Below are 22,891 nucleotides of genomic sequence, written 5' to 3' on the forward strand. Positions count from 1 at the left end.
GAAAGAAACCCAGATGCTACAAGGGGAACATCCTGGATTGTTTCCTGGCTGTGTAGTGAATAGATCTCAGGCCCATAAAATTACAGGAAGAGGAAGAATCTATGAAAAAAGGAGATGAAGTAGAAATTCAGTTATCTGACACTACTTTTGAAAACTTGAACAAAAAAGGAGGAAGGTAAAGAAAATGAGGCTGACATGTTTAGGCCATCTTCTTTAATAGAAATGCAACAGGCTGATCCTGAGTTGAAAGAACTGTATCAAACAGTCTACTCAGAGACTGAATCAGAACTAATACCTGAGTGTTATTATTTTTAAAAGACAAAGTGCTAATGAGGAAATGGGGACAACCTTAAATAGCAGCAGATGAGAAGTGGGCATTAGTTCATCAGGTGGTAGTTGCATCTGAGTATAGTAACAAAATTTTACTAGTGGTTCACACAATTCCAAAGGCAGGTCATTTAGGTGTTAGGAAAACTCAGGTTAAAATAAAGAAACGTTTTTATTGACCAGGATTGCATTACGATATAGTTAAATTCTGCCAGACATGTCATATGTGTCAGATAATGGAGAAACATCAATCATCAATTAAACCTGCAGCTTTAATTCCAATACCAGCTTTTGAGGAACCTTTTAGCAGGGTTCTAATACTGTGTAGGACCCCTACCTAAAACCAGAAGTGGGGATCAATATCTTTAAAAAAATTGTGGGTGTTGCGACGAGGTTCCTGAGGCGGTGCCTTTGGGGAAAATTACGGCAAAACTGATAGTGGAAAAGTTAGTTCAATTTTGCCTAAGGAAATACAATCAGATCAAGGCTCAAATTTTATGTCACAAATATTCAAAAAAATAATGAATAGTTTGAAAATACAACAATTCAAGTCCTCAGCTTATCATCCACAGTAACAAGGTGTGTTAGAAAGATGACATCAAACTTTAAAGACCATGATCAAAGCCTATTGTCAGGAATGTCCTAATGATTGAGATAAAGGAATTCCATTTTTACTGTTTGCCATTCCGGATGCCCCTAATGAATCAACAGGATTCAGTCCTTTTGAATTGATATATAGGCATGAGGTGAGAGGACCCCTTAAATTAAGCTCAGAGACAACACTTCTGACCCATGTTTCAAATTTCCGGGAGAGATTAACCAAATCGTGAGAGTTGGCCAAAGAACATTTGAAAAGTGCTCAACAAACAATGAAAGTTAGAGCAGATAAAAATGCCAAAGCTCGAAATCCTGTCGCTGGAGACCAGGTGTTACTATTAGTATAAAAGCAAAAAACTGCGGATGCTGGAAATCCAAAACAAAATTAAAAATACTTGGAAAAACTCAGCAGGTCTGACAGCATCTGCGGAGAGGAACACAGTTAACGTTTTGAGTCTGTATGACTCTTCAACAAAACTAAGGAAAAATAGAAGAGAGGTGAAATATAAGCTGGTTTAAGGGGGGTGGGACAAGTAGAGCTGGATAGAGGGCCAGTGATAGGTGGAGATAGCCAAAAGATGTCATAGACAAAAGGACAAAGAGGTGTTGACGGTGGTGATATTATCTAAGGAATGTGCTAATTGATCACATTAAGGGTAGAAAGCAGGACGAGTAAGGTACAGATAGCCCTAGTGGGGGTGGGGTGGGGGGAAGGGATGGAAATAGGCTAAAAGGTAGAGATAAAACAATGGATGGAAATACATTTAAAAATAATGGAAATAGGTGGGAAAGGAAAAATCTATATAAATTATTGGAAAGGGGGGGGCGGGAAGGAGAAGAAAGTTCATGATCTAAAATTGTTGAACTCAATATTCAGTCCGGAAGGCTGTAAAGTGCCTAGTCGGAAGATGAGGTGCTGTTCCTCCAGTTTGCGTTGAGCTTCACTGGAACATTGCAGCAGGCCAAGGACGGACATGTGGGCATGAGAGCAGGGTGGAGTTGAAATGGCAAGCGACAGGAAGGTCTTGCGGACTGACTGAAGGTGTTACTATTAGTACCTATCTCTGGTGAACCGGAAAAAGCAAAGCTCACTGGACCTTATCAAATCCAAAAGAAACTCAATGATGTAAATTACATAGTGAGTGCTCCAGACAGGAGGAAAAGTCAGTGAGTGTGTCACTTTAATGTGTTAAAGCAATATTATGACAGGGAAGGTGGTCAGGATGGGAATGTATTTAGTGATAAAAGAAGTTGGGAGTGAAATAAATCCAGAGAATTTAGCCCAAGCGAGGGAAGCGATCAAGTTCATGGTGTAAAATGACATTATTGAACTGAGTCACAGTAGCTGGAGCTCACCTATTGTAATGGTACCAAAACCAGATGGGTCACAGCAATTCTGCATAGGTTATCACAAAGCTAGTGTGGTAACAAAGGTGGATTCATATCTGATTCCCCGGTTAGAAGATTGTATTGAGACGATTGGATAGGCAATGTTTGTTATGAAAATTGATTTATTGAAGGGACATTGGCAAGTTTCATTAACTGACATGGCCAAAAAGTCAAAAACAGAAAATGCTGGAAAAACTCAGCAGGACTGACAGCATCTATTGAGAGAGAAACAGAGTTAACGTTTTGAGTCTGTATGACCCTCCTTCAGAGCTTCTGAAGGCTAGTGGGACAGTGGTTAACTGAACAATCAGTTATGGGGCTCAGTTGAGCAGAGGTGTTACTGGAAGGCTGAATTTGGGGAGCTCATTTGTTTGTTATGCAGTTGAAGAAACAAATTTGTATCAAACTGCTAGAAAGTCAATAAAGACTGAAACCAAATGGACCACCCAGTATCAACGTAGGCACAGAAATGACAACGACATAGTGAGCCCTGTGGGCCCTGCGAAGTCCTTCTTAGTAACATCTGGGGGCTGCTGCCAAAATTGGGAGAGCTGTCTCTTAGACTAGTCAAGAAACAGCCTGACACAGTCATACTCACGGAATTATAGCTTATAGATAATGCCCCAGATACCACCATCACCAGCCCTGATTATGTCCTGCCCCACCAGCAGGACAAACCCAGCAGAGGTGGCGGCACAGTAGTATACAGTTGGAAGGGTGCCCTCAATATCGAGTCTGGACCACATGAAGTCTCATGGCATCAGGTCAAACAGGAGCAAGAAAATCTGCTGATTACCACGTACTGCCCCCCTACCCCTCCAGTTCCTCAGCTGATGAATCAGTACGCATCCATGTTGAACACTACGTGGAGGAAGCATCGAGGGTGGCAAGGGCACAGAATGTACTCTGGGTGGGGGATTTCAACATCCATTGCCAAGAGTGGCTTGGTAACATCACTATTGGCTAAGCTGGCACAGTCCTAAAGGATATAGCTGCTAGACTGGGTCTGCAGCAGGCGGTGAAGGAACCAAGAGGGAAAAGCATTCTGCACATCATCCTCGCCAACCCCCCTGCTGCAGGTACATCTGTCCATGACAGTAATGGTAGGAGTGACCACCGCACAGTCATTGTGGAGACAAAGTCCCATCTTCACGTTGCGGATACCCTCCATCATGCTGTGTGGCACTACCACCGTGCTAAGTGGGATAGATTTCAAACAGATCTAGCAACTCAAGACTGGGTATCTGCAGCAGCAGAACTGTACACAACCACAATCTGTAACCTCATGGCCTGGCATATCCCCCACTCTACCATTAACACCAAGCCAAGGGATCAACCCTAGTTCAATGAGGAATGCAGGAGGGCATGCCAGGAGCAGCGCCAAGCATAGCTAAAAATGAGGTGTCAACCTGGTGAAGTGACAACACAGGACTATTTGCACGCCAAACAGCGTAAGCAGCAAGTGATAGACAGAGCTAATTGATTTTACAACCAAGATCAGATCTAACCTCTGAGGTCCTGGCACATCCAGTCATGAATGGTGATGGACAATTAAACAACTCACTGGAGCAGAAGGCTCCACAAATATCCCCATTCTCAATGATGGGGGAGCCCAGCACATCAGTGCAAAAGATAAGTCTGAAGCATTTGCAACAATCTTCAGCCAGCAGTGCTGAGGGATAGATCCATCACAGATGCCAGTCTTCAGCCAATTAAATTCACTCCACATGGTATCAAGGAACGGCTAAAGGCATTGGACACTGCAATGGCTATGGGCCCTGACAATATTCTGGTAATAGTACTGGAGACTTGTGCTCCAGAACATGCTGCACCTTGAGCCAAGTTGTTCCAGTACAGCTACAACACTAGCATTTAGCCGACTATGTGGAAAATTGCCCAGGTATGTCCCTTACACAAAAAGGACGACAAGTCCAATCCAACCAATTACCGCCCCATCAGTCTACTCTCAGTCATCAGTAAAGTGATGAATGAGGCCACCAACAGTGCTACCAAATGGCACTGGCTTAGCAATAACCTGCTCATTGATGCTCAGTTTGGGTTCCTCCAGGGCCACTCAGCTCCTGATCTCATTACAGCCTTGGTTCAAACATGGACAAAAGAGCAGAACTCCAGAGGTGAGGTGCTAATGACTGCCGTTGACACCAAGGCAGCATTTGACAGAGTGTGGCATCAAGGAGCCCTAGCAAAACTGAAGTCAATGGGAATCAGGGGGAAAACTCTCCACTGGTTGGAATCATACCTAGATCAAAGAAAGATGGTTGTGGTTGTTGGAGGTCAATCATCTCAGTTCCAGGACATCACTACAGGAGTTCCTCAGGGTGATGTCCTAGGCCCAACCATCTTCAGCTGCTTCATCAATGACTGTCCTTCCATCATAGGATCAGAAGTGGGGATGTTCGCTGATGATTGCACAGTTCCGCACCATTCGTGACTCCTCAGATACTGAAGCAGTCCATGTTCAAATGCAGTAAGACCAGGCTTGGGCTGACAAATGGCAAGTAACATTCGCACCACAGAAGTGTCAGACAATGACCATCTCCAACAAGAGAGAATCTACCCATTGCCCAATGACATTCAATGGTATTGTCATTGCTGAATTCCCCGCTATCAAAATCCTGGGGGTTACCATTGACCAGAAACTGAACTGGGTTAGCTATATAAATTCTGTGGCTGCAAGGGCAGGTCAGAGGCTAGGAATACTGCAGCGAATAACTCACCTCCTGACTCCCCAAAGCTTGTCCACCATATACAAAGCACAAGTCAGGAGTGAGATGGAATACACTCCACTTGCCTGGATGAGTCCAGCTCCAACAACACTCAAGAAGCTTGACACCATCCAGGACAAAACAGTCCGCTTGATTGGCACCCCATCCACAAACATTCACTCCCTCCACCACCAATGCATAGTGGCAGCAGTGTGCATTATCTGAAAGATGCACTGCAGGAACTCACCAAGGTTCCTTCAACAGCACCTCCCAAACCCACAACCACTACCATCTAGAAGGACAAGGGCATCAGACACATGGGAACACCACCACCTGGAAGCTCCCCTCCAAGCCACTCACCATCCTGACTTGGAAATATATCGCCATTCCTTCACTGTCACTGGGTCAAAATCCTGAAACTCCCTCCCTACCAGCACTGTGGGTGTACCTACACCACATGGGCTGCAGCAGTTCAAGAAGGTGGCTCAACACCACCTTCTCAAGGGCAACTAGGGATGGGCAATAAATGCTGGCCTAGCCAGTGACGCCCACATCCCATGAATGAATAAAAAAGAGTGGGTTTAGAGTGCAGCTTTTGGGTGTCTCGGGGAGAGATACTAGTTGGGTGAGATGCATCAAGTGAATGCTCAGGAATTCACCAAAAGAAAACTGTTTGAAACTGCGCCAGTCCCAAGCAAGAAGCCTTTGTGTCAAACTTGTGGTAACTCTTCACTGGTTTATGTGGCTGTAAAGATATTGTTGGGGTAAAGGAATAGTGGGAATTTTAATTTCTTGTGTTTGTTTTGAGATCTTTCCAACTTTTATGTTTGGTGTAATAAATTTTATTTTTCTTGTTATCATAAATATTTTATTCTTGGTATTAACAGTTCAGCAGCACTGTCCTGTTTTTGTTCAGTAATTTTCCTCCAAGGTTTCTATAAAAAAAAAGGTAGGACCTATCAAGTCAGGTTTCACTCTGGGATCTAACTTGTCCAGTATTAACAGCAGCTGGGATCATAACAATAGGAAAATCTTTAGTTGGGTTTCAGTTTCTAGTCATCAAGGCCTGCAACTGGGGTTCCATGTGCCCATGTGTAATACTCTGCATTTTGGGTAAACCTGCAACATTGAATAAGTGGTGTTCTTTCTGGTTGTCTTCTACTTGGGAGTTTCTGAAAAAGTCACTCCTGTCATCAGTGCACTGCTAATTGCAAAATTTAACATGTATGCCCTGGTATTGTTTGCAAGGTTCCTGTAGTTTAAAATGTCAAGGCCGTGATTAACCTGACAGACACTGGTACAGCTCTCCCTGTCATGGAACTTCTGAAGATTTGGCTCTAGGAATCGGCATATTTCCATGAAGCTTGCATCTATTGACACCACAATGTCAATAGGACTAGGAGGAGCACTTCCTGCACATATGCAGATGCAGTCAGTGACATCAGAGTCAGCAGCAAGGACCGATCTCACAGCAGCAGAGAAGATTGTAACAGCATTTAGTGCTCCAAGCTCCTCTTTCTTGGGCATTAATGTTAAGAAAAGGTGTGGTGATCTGTGACACTGGACTTCCTTTCCTTTAATGTTGTTCCCGTGCTTCAATGGAAATAAGACTGGAAGAGCAGTTCCTCCCTTCCTCCTTTGTCCAGCCTCACTTTCCACCAAAGTTTCATCCAAACAACACCTCTTCCAGCAGCACCTGAACAAGTTTGCAGTGGGTTTTCCCAACGATCATGGAAAAAGAGTTGAGTTAATTTATGATATTCTGTGGCTCACTATCTAAATGCAGTGCTTTGAGTGAATGTGAGTCATACAGATCAAACCTTGGTTCAGTATCAGTGTCAACGTCTTGCTGATCCATTGGGTGTACGAGTGAAATACAATAAGCTGAGGACATTTGTATGCCAATTGTCGTGTTTTTTTGGTCTGCCCCTTCTGTCAACGTAATTCTTTAATTGTGGTCTTTGCAATTATCCCATGGGACACAGTACAATAAACAATCTTCAGATACTGTAAATGCATAGATTCTTTTTACTGAAATTACACATCCTACAATATTAATATCTGTAAGAAATCCGTAGAAAGAGCACCTAAAAGATTTCTCCTAACTGAGCATGCGACGGCAGCTACAATGCGAGCCAAGTGTTCTTGGCCAGTGTCAGGAGTTAGTGTTCAATGAAACATAAATTGTGATGGTAGAGCTCCTCAGATATGTTAGGCATGATGTATAGTTGATTAAGGGTGAGTGTGGCATCAATTCCTCTTTCCCACTCTCTTTTACTATTTAGCTCCTCCTTCCTTTTTATGGCCTTGCATTTCCCTTATTTCTTCTTTCTTCAGTGATACTGGGATTAAACGGTTAAATTATAAGGAAAGGCAGCCTAAGCTTGGCTGTATTCTCTAGAGTTTCGAAGGCTGATCTAAATGAGGGTATTTAAAATGATAAAAGGGGCTCAATAGGGTAGATACCAAGAAGCTTTTCCTCTGATGGGAGGAAAGGGGGCACAAAGGTTGATTTAGGCATTTAAGAGTGAAATCAGGAAGCATTTTTTCACATAAGAGTGGTGGAAATCTGGAACACTTTCAGCCAAAAGGCCGGGTCGGTTGAAATTTTTAAGACTTAGATTGAAAGATTTTTTATTAGTTAAGGGATATGGATGAAAGGGTCCTTAGAATTGAGGCACAGATCAGCCATGATCTGACAGAATGGCAGAACATGCTCAAAGGGCCAAAGGCTCCAAAGTTTTTCCCTTAGCATTACTCCTATTTCTGTCTTGCTGCTAATGGAATAGATTCCTGTGCTCACAAGGAATCCTGCCTACACAAATCAGTGACTGGAATCTTTTCCAGTAGCAGCAGGACTCATAGGTAATCCTGCCTACACGAATCAGTGACTGGAATCTTTTCCAGCAGCAGCAGGATTCCCATAGGGGCAGTATTAAGGGAATAGGTCCATGCTCATTCTTTTTGGCAATTGTTGAAATCTAAACTGGGCTACTAAAATGCTGGCTTTTAGCCTTAAACCTTGAATGATGCTTGGTGTTGAATAAGAAAAATTATGACACCAGGTTAACTATTTTAATTCACATTAATTTTTAAAGAGGGTACTATAAAAGAAATGCCACTATCCTCTACACTTAAAAGTACAGAAGAACGCCTGGTATGTATTAGGCAAAAATAAGACCCACCTGATTGGGTACTGGTGCTATCAGTACACCTGACCTAAAAGCATTTCAGTTTCTTTTGTAGGAATAAGTACTAATTGTATTCCCCTCTCTGTAGTCTGGACTATAAGTTTCTGGGAATCTCTGATGCCAACTCTATTTCTTAGTTTTGTTCTCTTGCTTCCTGTAAATCTGCCTAAATTTCCATCTCCTTTCCCACTTGTCTTTCACTTTCCATATGCCTCTCATGTTTCTTTATATCTTCAAACTTTTTTTTTTAAATGAAGGCTAGAACATGCAGAAAGGTATCAGTCAGCATGTACTGGCTGGGAGGCAGTATCTGACCTGAGGTAAGGTGCAGATTGGATGAAATCACCTGGGAACTGCTACAATATGGGCAGAACAAACAGAAATTGGAAACCAAGGTTTGGACTGACGGAGTGAGAAAGGCAGCGAAGAGAAATTCTATGGCTAAGCTTGGGAGAGTATGAAAATTTAAGGCCAGGACCAAACTCCTTGTACTGGGAGGCTACATGTTAGGAAACTAGATGTATACCTCCTGTAACAACTTCAGGGTTCTGGTTGTAAGGCACCACAGACAAACTCAAACAAAATTTACTCTCGCCTGAAGCTTCTATCCAGACCTAAGTACTTGTTCACCCTCCAACCCCCTGTCAACACTCAAACAATTCTGAATCCAATCCTGTAATGGTTGTAAACTTGAATTGCCAGGGTCACTAGAATTAAGGAGCCTAATACAGTGAGGGAGTGGCGGGGTGGGGGGTACGGATTTCAACCAAATATCCTTTTTAGAAAGATGAAAAACATCAATAGTTGCTCATTTCTCAACAGTTATTCATTGCTCTGTGTCAGGCATGGACTGAATGGACTAACTAACTTTTTTTGCAAAGGCAGTGGGATTGGTGTCATTTCTTGCTTATGACATTGCACCTCCTTTGATGTGCCCCTTGCCTACACTGGAATTTCACAAAGGGAAGAAAAAGTGGTCGGTGCCCACTAGAACCAGGTTCTACCATGAATTCCTCTCCACTTACTCAGATCATAGTGGCTTTCCATCATCAGAGGCCATGAATTTATAGTGTTTCAAATATAATTATTGAATAATTGGAGAACACTGAAACATGTAAATTATACACCCAAATTTCATGATTATATACCTCATCAGATTTCTCCCCTTACCTTAAATATATTTCCACTGCCTTCAGCTCCACCAGGACCTTGGGATTCTCTTCGAGGATGCTTCTTGATTGTGTCAGATGTGGAATATGGGCTAAAGTTCAAACTGAAGGAACCAGCATCTCCATGTCTTTCACCACCGCTGTCAGAAGCACTATTGCTCCTTGGAGGACTAGATTTCTGCATCCTTAGGCTGGAGTCTCCAAATAGTGTCCTACGGCATGTTGATGATTGAGTTGATTTAGTTGTACCTTGCAACTTGCTGATGATAGGAGAACTGCTGATACTTTCAAACTTGTCACGAGAAGAAGGAAGGAACCAATCAGCACATGACAGGCATGCAATGGAGGGGCTATCCAGTCTATCTTGTATACTGGTTTCTAGTCCCTCAAGCTGAAGTAAAGTTGATTTAACTTGATCAACATAAACACTGTCAGGCCCTGGATTTCCGTTTACTTTGGATGCACATCCTCCTGCTTCCAGCAGCACACACAACATCAAGTGCCTCTGAAGAGATGCAAGTCTTAATTAATTTTGCATTTCAAAAACTGTACGATCTTATCAAATACTATTAATGAAAAGGTCCAAATACTATTGATCAAAAGGAGACTTCAGGAGCTATAGGCAAAGAGCAGAGGAGTGACACTAACTGGATACCTCTCAAAGAGCTGCTACAGACACAATGAACTGTATGGCCTCCTTCTGTGCTGCATAATTCTATGAATCTTGAATTTATTTTGACTTTTTAAACCTAGAACTGATGCATATAATAGTCATCAAAAGGAACCAACGATTATGGCACTCTGGCCAGTACAAAATCAATTCCAAAAATGATAATAAATTATTCCACTAAAGACTAGCATGATTTTTTACTATTTCTGCTGTTTGATCATTCCTTAGGAAAATTGCGTTATAAATTCTGAATCACACAACATTCAGAAATTCTGGTGACTCTTGAAATACAACATACGGTAAAGAAATAAAATTTGTTGCTATTATTTTAAACACAAACTCCATTTTTTAAGATACAAAATCCTACCACCTAGGGGTTTAATGGTCAGTCAGCTGTGGTTCAGTATTAGCACTCTTGATTCTGAATCAGCAGGTTGTGGATTCAAGTCCTGTTCCAGAGATTTGAGCACAAATCCTAGGTTGTCACTCAGCGTAGTACTTGAGGGAGTGCTGCACGTCAGAGCTGCTGTCAAACCAAGGCCCTGTCTGCTCTCTCAGATGGACTTAAAAGATCCTAAGGCACTACTTTGAAGAGCAGGGGAGTTCCCTCCCATGCCCTGGCCAATATTTATCCTTCAACCTACATCACTAAAAGGAATTATCTGGTCATTATCATATTGTCATTTGTAGGACCTTACGGAGTGCAAATTGGCAGCTGTGTTTCCTACAACAGTGATTACACTTGAGAAGCACTTCACTGACTTAGGGACATTTTGAGGTCATGAAAGATGCTTTATAAATGCAAGCCTTTCTTTCTTCACTGGGAAGAGGCAGAGCCAACTGGCACAAGGCATGTGGCAGCTGACACAGTGCTTCTGGATGACATCACCGACAGTGCTTTAAAAATGAGAGAAAGATCAACAACCGGGGGCATCAATATACGTGCTTTTTCTCCATGTCCCTTCATATCTTTGGTTAACAAAAATCTATCAATCTCAGATTTAAAATTAACAATTGACATCAATTGTTTGAGAGAGAGAGTTTCAAACTTCTAACACATTTTGCAAGTATTGTTTCCTAATTACACTCCTGAAAGATCTGGCTCTAATTTTTGTATTATGTTCAAAGTCAAAGTCAAAGACTGCCCAACCACCGGAAATAGCTTCACTCTATCTGGTCTATCTCTTGCCTGAATATTTTGAAAACTTGACTCAAATCACCCCTTAACCTTCTAAATTCCAGGGAACACAACCCTAGTTTATGTAATCTCTCCTCGTAATATAATCCAGGCATCATTCTGGTAATTCTAAACTGCACTCTCTCCAAGGCCAATATATACTTCCTAAAGTGTGCCCAGAACTGCTCAAAGTACTCTAGGTGTGGTATAAATAGGGCTTTGTATAGCTGAAGAATGACTTCTACCCCTTTTATTCCAGTCCTCGAGATATAAAGGTCAGCATTCCATTAGCCCTTTCGATTATTCTCTGTACCTGGTTATGTCATTTTAAAGATCTATGTACATCAAGTCTCAAGTCTCTTTGGACCTCCACTGTTGCTTTTCATCATTTAGCAAGTACTCTGTTCTATCCTTTTTAAGTCCAGAGTGGATGATCTCACATTTGCCTAAATTGAATTCCTTTCGCCACAGTTTTGCCCAGGCACTTAATCTATTACTATCTGTTATTGTATTTTCCTATCTGCAACTGCTTACAATGCGTCCTTTCTTTGTGTCAAACTTGAATATGTGGCTATCAATCAGCTAAGATGTTAATAAATGTGGTGGATAGTGGAGGCCCTGCAGATACTTGTGGGACACTACTCTTCACAAACTACCAATTAAAGTACCTTCACATTATCCCTACTCTGTCTCTTGCCACTCATCCAATTTCCTAACTGGCTCAATAATTTGCCTTCCGCTTCATGAGCTTCAGCTTTACCTCGAGGGACTTTATCAAATAAATGCCATCAGGAAGTCCATCTAAATAACATCCATAGACATTCCCCTATCTACTGGTTACCGTTTTAAAAAATTTAATCAGGTTCATTAGGAATGACCTTTTCTTTACAAATCCATGATGGCTCTCAATGATCAGCTGTAAATTTCAAGGTGTTCAGTCGCTCCATACTTAATTATCAACTCTAGCAATTTCCTGACAACAAATGTTAGACTAACTGGTCTATTATTCCCTGATTTTACTCTCTCACTTTTCTTAAATAGCAGAGTGACATGCCCAACTTTCAAATCTAAAGGAACAGTTCCTGAATCAAGAGAACTGTGGAAGATTATATTTGGAGCATCTCCAACATTCACACTGTCTTCCTATAAAACATTGGAAAGGAAACCATCGGTTCTGGTGATTTGCTATTTTTTAGTGCCAATATTTTCTTTACTGCTGTTGTTTTGCTTAGAATTTAGTGTCAGTAAAGTATATAGAATCACAATCATTCCAGTGCGGAAGGAGGCCATTCGACCCACCATCTCTGTGCTAGCTCTCCAAAAGAGCAAATCACCTTGTGCCATTCCCCCACCTTCTCCCTGTAACCCTGCACATTCTTCCCTTTCAGATAACAGTCTAATTCTCTTTTGAATGCTTTGATTGAACTTGCCACCACCACATTCTTATGCAATCCATTCCAGACCTTAACCAATCGCTGCGTGAAGTTTTTTTCTCATGTCGCTTTTGCCAATCACTTTAAATCTGTGCCCTCATGTTCTCGATCCTTTCACGAGTGGGAACAGTTTCTATCTACTCTGTCCAGACCCCTCATGATTTTGAATACCTCTATCAAATCTCCTCTCAGCCTTTTCTTCTCCAAATGAAACAGTCCCAACTTTTCTAATCTATATTCATAACTGAAGTTCCCCATCCCTGGAACCACTCTCATCAATTTTTTCTGCACTCTCCACACTGCCTTCACTTCTTTCCTAAAGTGTGGCACCCAGAACTGGATGCAATACCCGAGCTGAGGCCAAACTAGTGTCTTGGACAAATTCAATTCAAAGGCACTCGAGTGATTGAGGAAGTCACATTCACCCAGAATGTCAGTTATGACTGTCTAGCATAGTCTGCTGTAGGTGGAATGAAAACATGATTTAAGACTCTTCAACAGGATTTTGCAGGAAAGCTGTGAAAATAATTGCAAAACAACAATGTATTCTAAGATTTGAGAGAAAGCCAAGGTTGAAGACAAGGAGGATGGAAGGTTAGGGCAATATTTTGGGTGAAGATGGGAGTTTTAAAGGGTGTAAAAACCATCTGGGAGGATAAAGGTGGTTTAATAATGTCATTAGACATGGGGCTGAGAATGTAAAACTGGGTGGTAAAGAGCTGATATGGGAATGATTCAACTTGGAAAGAAAGTTGGGAGTCAAAGGGATAAGAAAGGGAAGGTAAGGAATAAGAGACAGAGGCAGCTTGAGGAGATGCTCTTGATTTTGGCCATGAAGAAACCACAAACTACTCTGAGTTTGACATAACTATGTCAACCAAAATGGAACTAAATACAATAAAGATAATTACAGCATTCTGAAGAATAAGTGATGCCCGAGCCATTGCCACATGGAGATGTCAGTTTAGAATATAACTGGCTAGGGTTGAATGGTATGTGTTTTGGGATTGGACTGATGTTCTGAGTTTCATAGGAGTGCCTTCAGCTTTTTGAGAAAATGTATACTTTATTTTCTTGTCGACTTTATCTGTAATTCACTTCCTGTAGCTTATTGTCTAAGTTGGGTAGCCCATGCTATTTGATAAGACTGGTGGCCTTTATTTATTCCACATTTATGCTATTAAAACTTGTGCTACTGTATTATCTTTTATAGTTAGTGGTGGTTCATGCTGTTGGACTATTTATATAGAATGAACATTATTTTAAACATTCATAATTAAGAAGGTAGTTGCACATTTTAAGATCTGATTATTTCCTTGATAATGGAAATGACATCAGTAACTGAATCATCGTGGTCTTGTAGCGAAGTGGGTAATGCCCCTGTCTCTGAGCCAGAAGCTCTGGGTTCAAGTCCCACTCTAGAATTGATAACCAAGGATGGTGCATTCTTATTTTTAAAAAATTCATTCATGGGATGAGGGCTTCCCTGGCTAGGTCAGCATTTATTGTCCATCCCTAGTTGCCCCTGAGAAGGTGGTGGTGAGCTGCCTTCTTGAACCGCTGCAGTCCATGTGGTGTAGGTACACCCACAGTTCTGTCAGGAAGTTAGTTCCAGGATTTTGACCCAGCAACAGTGAAGGAACGGCGATATATTTCCAAGTCAGGATGGTGAGTTACTTGGAGGGTAACCTCCAGGTGGTGGCGTTCTTATCTATCTGCTGCCCTTGTCCTTCTAGGTGACAGTGGTCGTGGGTTTGGACAGTGCTGTCGAAGGAGCCTTGGTGAATCCCTGCAGTGCATCTTGTAGATGGTACACACTGCTGCTACTATGTGTCAGTGGTGGAGGGAGTGAATGTTTGTGGGTGTGATGCCAATCAAGTGGGCTGCTTTGTCCTGTATGGTGTCAAGCTTCTTGAGTGTTATGGGGGCTGCACTCATCCAGGCAAGTGGGGTGTATTCCATTACACTCTTGACTTATGCCTTGTAGATGGTGGACAGGCTTTGGGAAGTCAGGAGGTGAGTTACTTGTCACACGATTCCTAGCCTCTGACCTGCTCTTGTAGCCATAATATTTATGTGGCTAGTCCAGTTCAGCTTCTGGTCAATGGCAACCCCATGGAAGTTGATAGTGGGGGTTTCAGTGATGATAATGCCATTGAACATCAAGGGGTGATGGTTGGATTCTCTCTTTTTGGAGATAGTCATTGCCTGACACTTGTGTGGCGCGAACATTACTTGCCACTTGTCAGCCCAAGCATGGATATTGTCCAGGCCTTGCTGCATTTGGGCATGGACTTAACGTGGCCAAAACAGTTGAGTATCAACTTGAAATCCTTCCAACATACGTCAATGGAAGGGGGTAAGAGCAGGAGAGATTCCTGGTCAGCTAAGTGATGGAAAAAAATTGGCACCTCTACCATCACTATCCATAGCTCTAGGCTACAACATGCATGTAAAAGTGTTTGTTACCACAGTAACTCGGACTCCTTGGGGGACCGGTTGGCTCAGTTGGCTGGATGGTTGGTGTGGATCAGATTGGTGCTAACAGCATGGGGTTTGATCCCCATTCTGGCTGCATTGGATTTGGGATCTGCCTCCTTGCCCTACCCTGTGATGAAGGTTGTGACACTGTTGGTCAGACCTGCCTTTGGTCAGAGGACTCAAGAAGAAGGGAACTAAATCAACACAGGTAGATCCAAAGCCCAACAATATATGAACAATTACTTTCATTTACTTGCTTGAATTCGAACTACACTAAATTACATATAAGAAAAAAGTATATGTAAACATAATTTAATGCATACCAAACCAACAATTAGCAAAAAGTATCTTCCTTCTGGCTGTTGATAACCTTCAATGTGACTTGATAACAGGTGTCTATATGGAAACGTCTCACGCCAAATGATCAGCTGACCAATCCTTTGCTCCGCTGCAAGGGGTAGTAAGCAATAATGCTGGCAGTAAAGTGCAATGTCAAGGAGGTCATCTTTGGGCAAATGATTGCCAATCAAGTAACCCTTAAAAATACATAAAAATTCAACAGAGTAAGGTTAACAAAGTATTGCTAGAAAGATCAACATTAAAGAAAGTAAGTTGCAAAAACTACAACTTAATTGAAAAGCAATTCTAGTTATTTGCCACAATGCAACAAATAAATAGTCTTTTTTTTGAAAAATATACTTTATTCGTAAAATATCTGGAAGAACATTCCAAAACATTTCAAAATCACCATCACAAAAGTCTTTCTACAAGTCGTACGGGTTGTACACCAACATTAAAATGTCATGGCCAGTTGTATGCAAATTCTAACTACATACAAACACCTCTTGCTCAAATTTGCACAACTGAGATTTACCAAGATTGCTCAAGTCATTCCTCTGGAGTCAGATTTTAGTCAGAAATGATGTATTATCACCGTATTTGCACTCTTCAGCATAGGTGAAAAACCTGCTTAACCTTAGTTTTCAATTATGCAGAGAAACTCCCACTGATTTTCAAATGCACCATCAACAACTTCTTGGTGGCCAGAAGCTTAATTGGATAAACCACATTAACACATGGCTACAAGGACAGGATAGAGGTTATGTATTCGGTGATGAATATCTCTTCTCCTTCTCCCTTAAAGCATATTTAACATCTACAAGACTCAAGCCAGGAGTGAGATGACATACACACCATGTGCTTGGATCAGCGCACATATAACACCACTTAAGATGATCAATACTGTCCAGGATATAGCAGATTGTTTCATTGATGCCCCTGGCACCAAGACTGAATACCTACCCTGCTCCATCACTGACCTATTGTGCCTGCCATATGTATGATTCTCAGGATACACTGCACTAACTTACCAAATTTACTTCGGCAGCACCTCCCTCCCTTAAGTACCACTGAGAAGGACAAGCAACGTCTTGAGAACATTATTATCTCAAAGCTACCCTCAAAATCACACACCATCCCAAACTTTGGGCACAAATTACAATCCCTTCGCTATTGTTATTTGGGAATTTTGGGAATTTCTTACTTAGTACCATTATGGGAGCACCATCACTACAAAGACTTCAGCAGTTCAAGGTGAAGGGCAACCATTCCCTTCACAGGGTAAGTATAGATCGGAAATAAATATAGGCATGCCAGTTGCCCATATCCAGAGAACAAATATTAAAAAAACTATCCACAACTTTGCACAATTCATTGCTTCCTTTTGTGACATCTTTGAAGCTTAGTTCCTTCTATATTTCCACTCCAGTCCTTGTTATGTCAGTCAAAATGTTGTGTTGTGCTTGTGCATGCTGCATGTAAAGTTGTTTTTTAATCTTGTACAATAGTGTCACCTATACAAAGGGAAGCAATCTTAACACATTACTAGCTACTATACATTGCTGAAAATGGTAGCAGTGTCCAATGTAGGTTAGAATTAATCCTTTAAACTACTAGAAAATGTTGAACTGTGAAATATGAAACAACTATTTCATTGGAAAGGATCCATTCAAAATTCAAACAACAGAGATCTATTTGTACTACAAAGTATTAAAAACTACAAATTTTATACACTGAAGTTAAACTGTTTTGAAGTAAAGGAATTACCATATTTTTCCTGATATTACAGTGGGCCAATTTAAAGCAGGTTTATGTTTGTGTATGTGTGAATAATTTAAGTAAACTACAGATTATTAGACTGCAAGGTTTGAATCATTAAAGGGGTTAAGTGTAAAAAACACTTATTTGAAATGCTAATGGACAAACTTAGTAAAATGGAATTTGCATTTTTAGATAGGGGGACATGGTAAGACGTTTACAACTGGCAAGGTAAATAAGGCAAAGTTATGATGTTTATTTTTCCCAAAAGTGCTGGCCATAATGACATCATGAAAGGTTTTTATATTCTGAAAAAAGTAACTTCCAAAGACAGGTTGAAACAATGGAATTTACAGATCAAAAAGGAGAAAATATATTTAAAGAAAGATGGAAAGCTGTGTGGAGGTGGTTGTGTGAGATCTTGAAAGGTGCACTGTGTGAAACAGACTTGTAGGTAAAGCCTCTAGCCATCCTGGGGCAGTTTGCTGTTCCAGTAACCAAGGTTGTGTTAAAAGCCTTTGGAGTTTCATTATCCAGTGAGAGTGAGAGAGAATCTGTGAAATACCTCCTTTATAGAAACAGTGGATGCTTGTGGTAATTTTGCTGGATGTTTTATAGATTAGGAATCTATTTTGGACTGTTGCCTGACAGTGGTGTGTAGTTGGGAGTCTAGTTAAGTAGAAATTTTGGGAACTATTATAAGACTAAATAACCATGTAGCTGTAATGTGTGTGCTTAACTTTTTCTTTTCTTTTGTTAATAAATGTTTTAATTTAATCCTGAAAATCTAAAAGTGGTAGTGGACTCGTTACTTCTGACTTCAGTGCACAAACCTTCTCGTAATAAATACAAATTGCAAAATCGTTGTGCTAGTCTGGCCAAGTTTCCCTCTGAGATTTGGTCAGCCTAGCACATACCACCTGCCGTATCATAACAAGTATCACAAGAAAATTGCTCTAAACCATGGGGAGCTATAACTTATTAGGAGGAATATTATTGTAAATAAAATCTGCAAGTGTATAAAATCACTAAGTGGTTTGAGTGACATATAAACAACAGAAATGTTGGTGGCATTAGCGGACAAACATTATAACACTTTTATACGATGTACTTCCGACCACTATTTTAACACCGACACCAATAAGTTGTTGGCGGCTAAGGGACAGGTTTCAATTCACTCAATTTATGCAGTACAAAACTGGTGGGAAAGTAAACTATAAGATAGACCCAAAGCATCTGCACAGGAACACAGACTAGTTAAGTGATTGGGCAAGAAGGTATAATATAAGGAAGTGTAAAATTACCATTTTGGTAGGAAGAATGGAAAAACAGAATTTAAAAAAAAAATGGTTAACAGACAAGTTAATATTGGTATGCAGAGAGATTTGGGTGTCCTTGTACACAAATCATAGAAAGTTAACATGCAGGTACAGCAAGCAATTAGGAAGGAAGTGGCATGCTAGCCTTTATAACAAAATAAATGGAGCATGAGAACAAGGAAGTTTTGCTGCATTTATATAGGGGTTTTCGGAGACCACCCCTGGAGTACTGTATACAATTTTGGTCTCTTTACCATTAGAAGCATATACTTTCCTTGGATGGGGTGCAACAAAGCTTCCTAGATTGATTCCTGGGGATGAGAGGGTTGTCCTATGAGGAGGGATTGAATAGACTAGGTCTATATCCTCTAGAGTTTAGGAGAATGAAAGTTGATTGTATTGGAGTATAAAATTCTTAGAAGACTTGAAAGAGTAAACATTCAGAGGCTGTTTCTCCTGTCTAGAGAGTTTAGAACCAGGGGTTATAGTCTTAGGATAAGGGGTCAACCGTTTAGGACTGAGACGAGGGCAAAACGAGGAGTGAATCATTTGAATTCTCTAACCTAGAGATTTGTAGTCAGTCGATCCCTATACTAAAGACTGAGATTGTTAGATTTTTGGGCACTAAGGTAATCAAGGGGTATTGGATAAGGGTAGAAAACTGCAGTTGATGTAGAAATTTTGTCCAGATCTTACTGAATGGTGGAGCAGGCTCAAAGAGCTGTATGGTTTACTCCTATTTCCCGTATCTTATGTTCACGCTCACTTATCAACTTACTTTCCCTCCAATATCTACTTGCATGTTCTATGCTCAACATTTCACATCTTGTAGAACAGGCTGCTGATTGGGGTACCCTCAATTTAACTTCTAATGTGCCTTCATTTTCATTTCAAAAGGAGTAGATTCTGCATATCGACCAGCAAGTACATCTAACCATGGTAGCGTACCAGTCAACCTCCAGCGTTTCATGCCGTGGACAGCAGGCTCTCCCAGTACTTAGAGTGGAGGCCACTGAGCATATGGGCGAATGAGAAATTGATAGCTTCATGGTTACCCTAACAAGATAACTATTGACTTCAAAAATAAATGCACTACATCTAATGCATAAAAATCTATTATATTAAAAACAGCTGTCAAAAATGAAACTTTTAACTAAGGCAACCTAACATTAATTGATGGAGTTCTGGAATAAATAGCTTGTGGGTCATCCAGCATTCTTTTTATACTGGCAATAAGGAGCTAATCTGCAAAACAGTACAGGGAATTTGTAGGACCATGATGTTTAATTCATGGATCTCTCGCACTGATGACTCACTGAGCTACAAACAAATTATGCACTATTCCACGAACATCCACCTAAAAGTTAAATGGCTACAAATGATATAAGTTACTTTTCTTTAGTACTGTCAGCTCATGCACAGGCAGCTCTCAAACAGTTGATGGTACTGGTAAATGTAAAATTACTGATCTCTGTTTCGCCAATGACAGCAGAGATCAACGTTTTCATGGATCTTCCAATCTACCGCTGGTAACTTAAGTTCCCTCATTACCTTTGTAGTAATTATAGTTTTGGGAAATGTTGGACTGTAGCTTTAAGAATATTACCGTGTTGTAAGATCACATGATCTGTGTAAACCAATGTGTTAGCAGTGTGGGGAACCTCTAAAGGAGAGTTCTTCTTTAGTTATGAAGTTTGATGCACACTTGTAGTTGCTGCTGCTGTCTTGTAAATAAAGTTAAATGCGACCACTAAGAAAAATTGTCTGAATATCAACTTTATAACAACCTTGTAATTAGGCTGAGCCAGTTCAGTGCATCGGTGTACTTAAATCAGGGTTTAAAAAAAGTACCTTGCCACATGCACCCACTCTTGGGCCTAATTTCTGCATTAACTCTGCAGTAATGAAAACATTACAGTACCAGCTCAAGATCTGTGCATGCAAGGAACAGCAGGCTTTCAAGGCTGCATTAGATCACTCTCCCAAGACTTGGATGAAGATCAAATTTCAGGTCTGTGTCAGACATTGTTGTAGGTTCTGTGCCAATGGTTTCTTACAATTAGGAGACTGCCCATACTGCTCAAAATCTAGTTGTTCATAGGATCAATAGCGGGAGCTTGTAGCTGAATGACCTGGATACTAACTGAAGATACACTTCACCTGTCTTACCCTACCCTACTCTTCCCCAACTTTCTTGTCTGTAACTTCATTGTCTATGTAACTTCTTATCAAAAATGTCAGACCGCAAGGATGAACAGTTGTCCACTTCTTATTTCTGGCCATGACAACTCTGTGGCATTCCAAAGTTCCTGAATTTGGACAACTTTCCCCCTCACATTAAGGCAGTCAGTCACTGGGGTTTTTTGGTTCCTTTTCCTCCCTGAACTAATGACTCGCAATCTTCTTGGGACTGTCTCATCCCCTTTGGCCAGGTGAGGGAAGGGGTCAACCCAACATCAGCAGTCACTGTACTATTGATCATCTGGACATTTCTAAATATCACAGTTTCAACTCCTCTCCACCTCCAAACAGCTCTGATTGCAAAGTGGATTTTAACTCTCCAGGAATGCAATTCAACTTAAAAGAAACAGTTCAACATAAATCATACCCAGATTCTTCCATGGCAAAAATGGTTAAATGTCCTATCACAACTATCTTATGATATATTGAGCTAATATTACATCCAATGCAAATTAATTTACTCTTGTCTTTCATTAATATCTGTTCAGTAATTTTGCATTTGTGTGTGTGTATAATTTTGAACACTTTTTAAAAACTGTTGAGAAACTGTTGGGTGCCTACTTATCAAACAGGTACAAGTGATATTACAATGCACTCATCAATTTCAAGCTTACAAGCAGAAAATTCCATTTGTAGGTGTTTTAAAAAGTAAAACAAAAATGGAAGCAGATATCTGGAATACAAAAGTACTTGATGCTCAAATACAAATGGCAATTTTAGGTGCTGTAATTTAAAATTATGGAATTCATTATGGACTTTAATATATTATATGAGTGCTTTAAATCTAAAATAACCACTTACATCTTTCAACATCACGCAATTTTGTTGCATAGTCTAGTGCATGTGTGTTTAATAGTTAATTAGATTTCAAAATGAAATTAAGCACAGGGTCTTTCATACTGTTGCAGCACTGTTCTCTTAAAAACACAATAACCTTATTATGGTCTATTGTGTACTAACACTTAGCCCACTGTGAATTCAATCATTTGCCTTGTAGCAGAAATATTGGTTTAATATTCTATTGATATTTCAAAAAGGTCAGTTGTGTTCCACTCTTCAAGTCCCATTCTGCTTAAATCCTCTGACAACCAGATGCAATGTCAATACATTTCTCCTATTAGTCAAGTTCATGGATCAGTTACTGAAAATTTTGTTGCTCAGGCTTCAAGTTACAGTTTAATTCTTTCAATCAACTCTGAACTTCCAACCATCAACATGCTCACCTTGAAGAACAGACAGGAACCCAGTATCACGTACAGTCGTCGCATGTCATAATAATCTTCAGACTAAAATTAAACCAACAAGATAATTAGGTTCCTGGTTACTAGCCAATTACATATCAAACAGATAAACTAATATAGGAGAACACATTTACTTAATTTACATTTAATTTTGAAGAATGGCACCATCAATAATTAAATTTTGAGCAGCTGTAAACAGAAAAGTAAATGAAGGCAGTGTAATTTTGGCAAACTGCTGTTTTGTACATATTGTTCAGGTGTCTGTATTGGGAAGATTTCATCTATGACACCATGGTACAACACCTACTGCATAATGACTTTTTTTGAAACCTTACCATTATAATTCCAAATAAGCCATACTAAAAACACCTGAGGTCATGTGGTCAGCCCATACCTCATCTGCACATTCTAATTCTAATTTAAATTCAATTTGACTTGTATACTCAAGACTACCCACCAGGAGCATCTAATGATATTTGGGCACAAGTTCATCACAGCTTTTTATTCATCAAAATGAATGTGCAGAAATACATGGGGTCCATGAGCCTAACTTTCATATGATTTTAAATGCACCCTCATGCACATGCAAAGATGGAATGTTGGAGGTCATTCAACTATGTTTATCCAATACCTAGACCTACATAAACTAAGATTTTCTTCCCTGCTGGCCCGATGAACACTCAGTTCCCAGATGTAATGACAGATACCTGTCTCCAGAATGCAGCCCAGAGATTTCCTGCAGTCTTCCAAACTTGCATTATGGACTGAGTGCTGGGGGTAGATACAGGTCTCTTGGGCCTGCAACATTAGGTTAAATTTATCTTGCAAGAGCA

At 40.5% G+C, this 22,891-nt stretch overlaps 1 protein-coding gene across 6 annotated transcripts in view; it reads right to left on the reverse strand.

The window, feature by feature from the left end:
- Positions 1-22,891, reverse strand: part of intu (inturned planar cell polarity protein) — a 186,205-nt gene that overhangs the window by 20,806 nt on the left and 142,508 nt on the right. For 5 of the 6 annotated variants that reach the window (XR_013576316.1, XM_078539673.1, XM_078539679.1 and 2 more), the window contains 3 exons: positions 22,041-22,103; positions 15,484-15,696; positions 9,401-9,904 (listed from right to left, as the gene is read on the reverse strand). Coding sequence is in view for 5 of the 6 variants with exons in the window: in XM_078539673.1 (XP_078395799.1) it covers positions 9,401-9,904; positions 15,484-15,696; positions 22,041-22,103 (780 nt within the window). In the remaining variant the exon portion in view is untranslated. The remainder of the gene's footprint in view (positions 1-9,400; positions 9,905-15,483; positions 15,697-22,040; positions 22,104-22,891) is intronic. The other variant, XM_078539682.1, reaches the window with a different exon arrangement.

Source organism: Cetorhinus maximus, chromosome 1, assembly GCF_964194155.1.
Source record: "Cetorhinus maximus chromosome 1, sCetMax3.hap1.1, whole genome shotgun sequence".
NCBI lineage: Eukaryota > Metazoa > Chordata > Chondrichthyes > Lamniformes > Cetorhinidae > Cetorhinus > Cetorhinus maximus.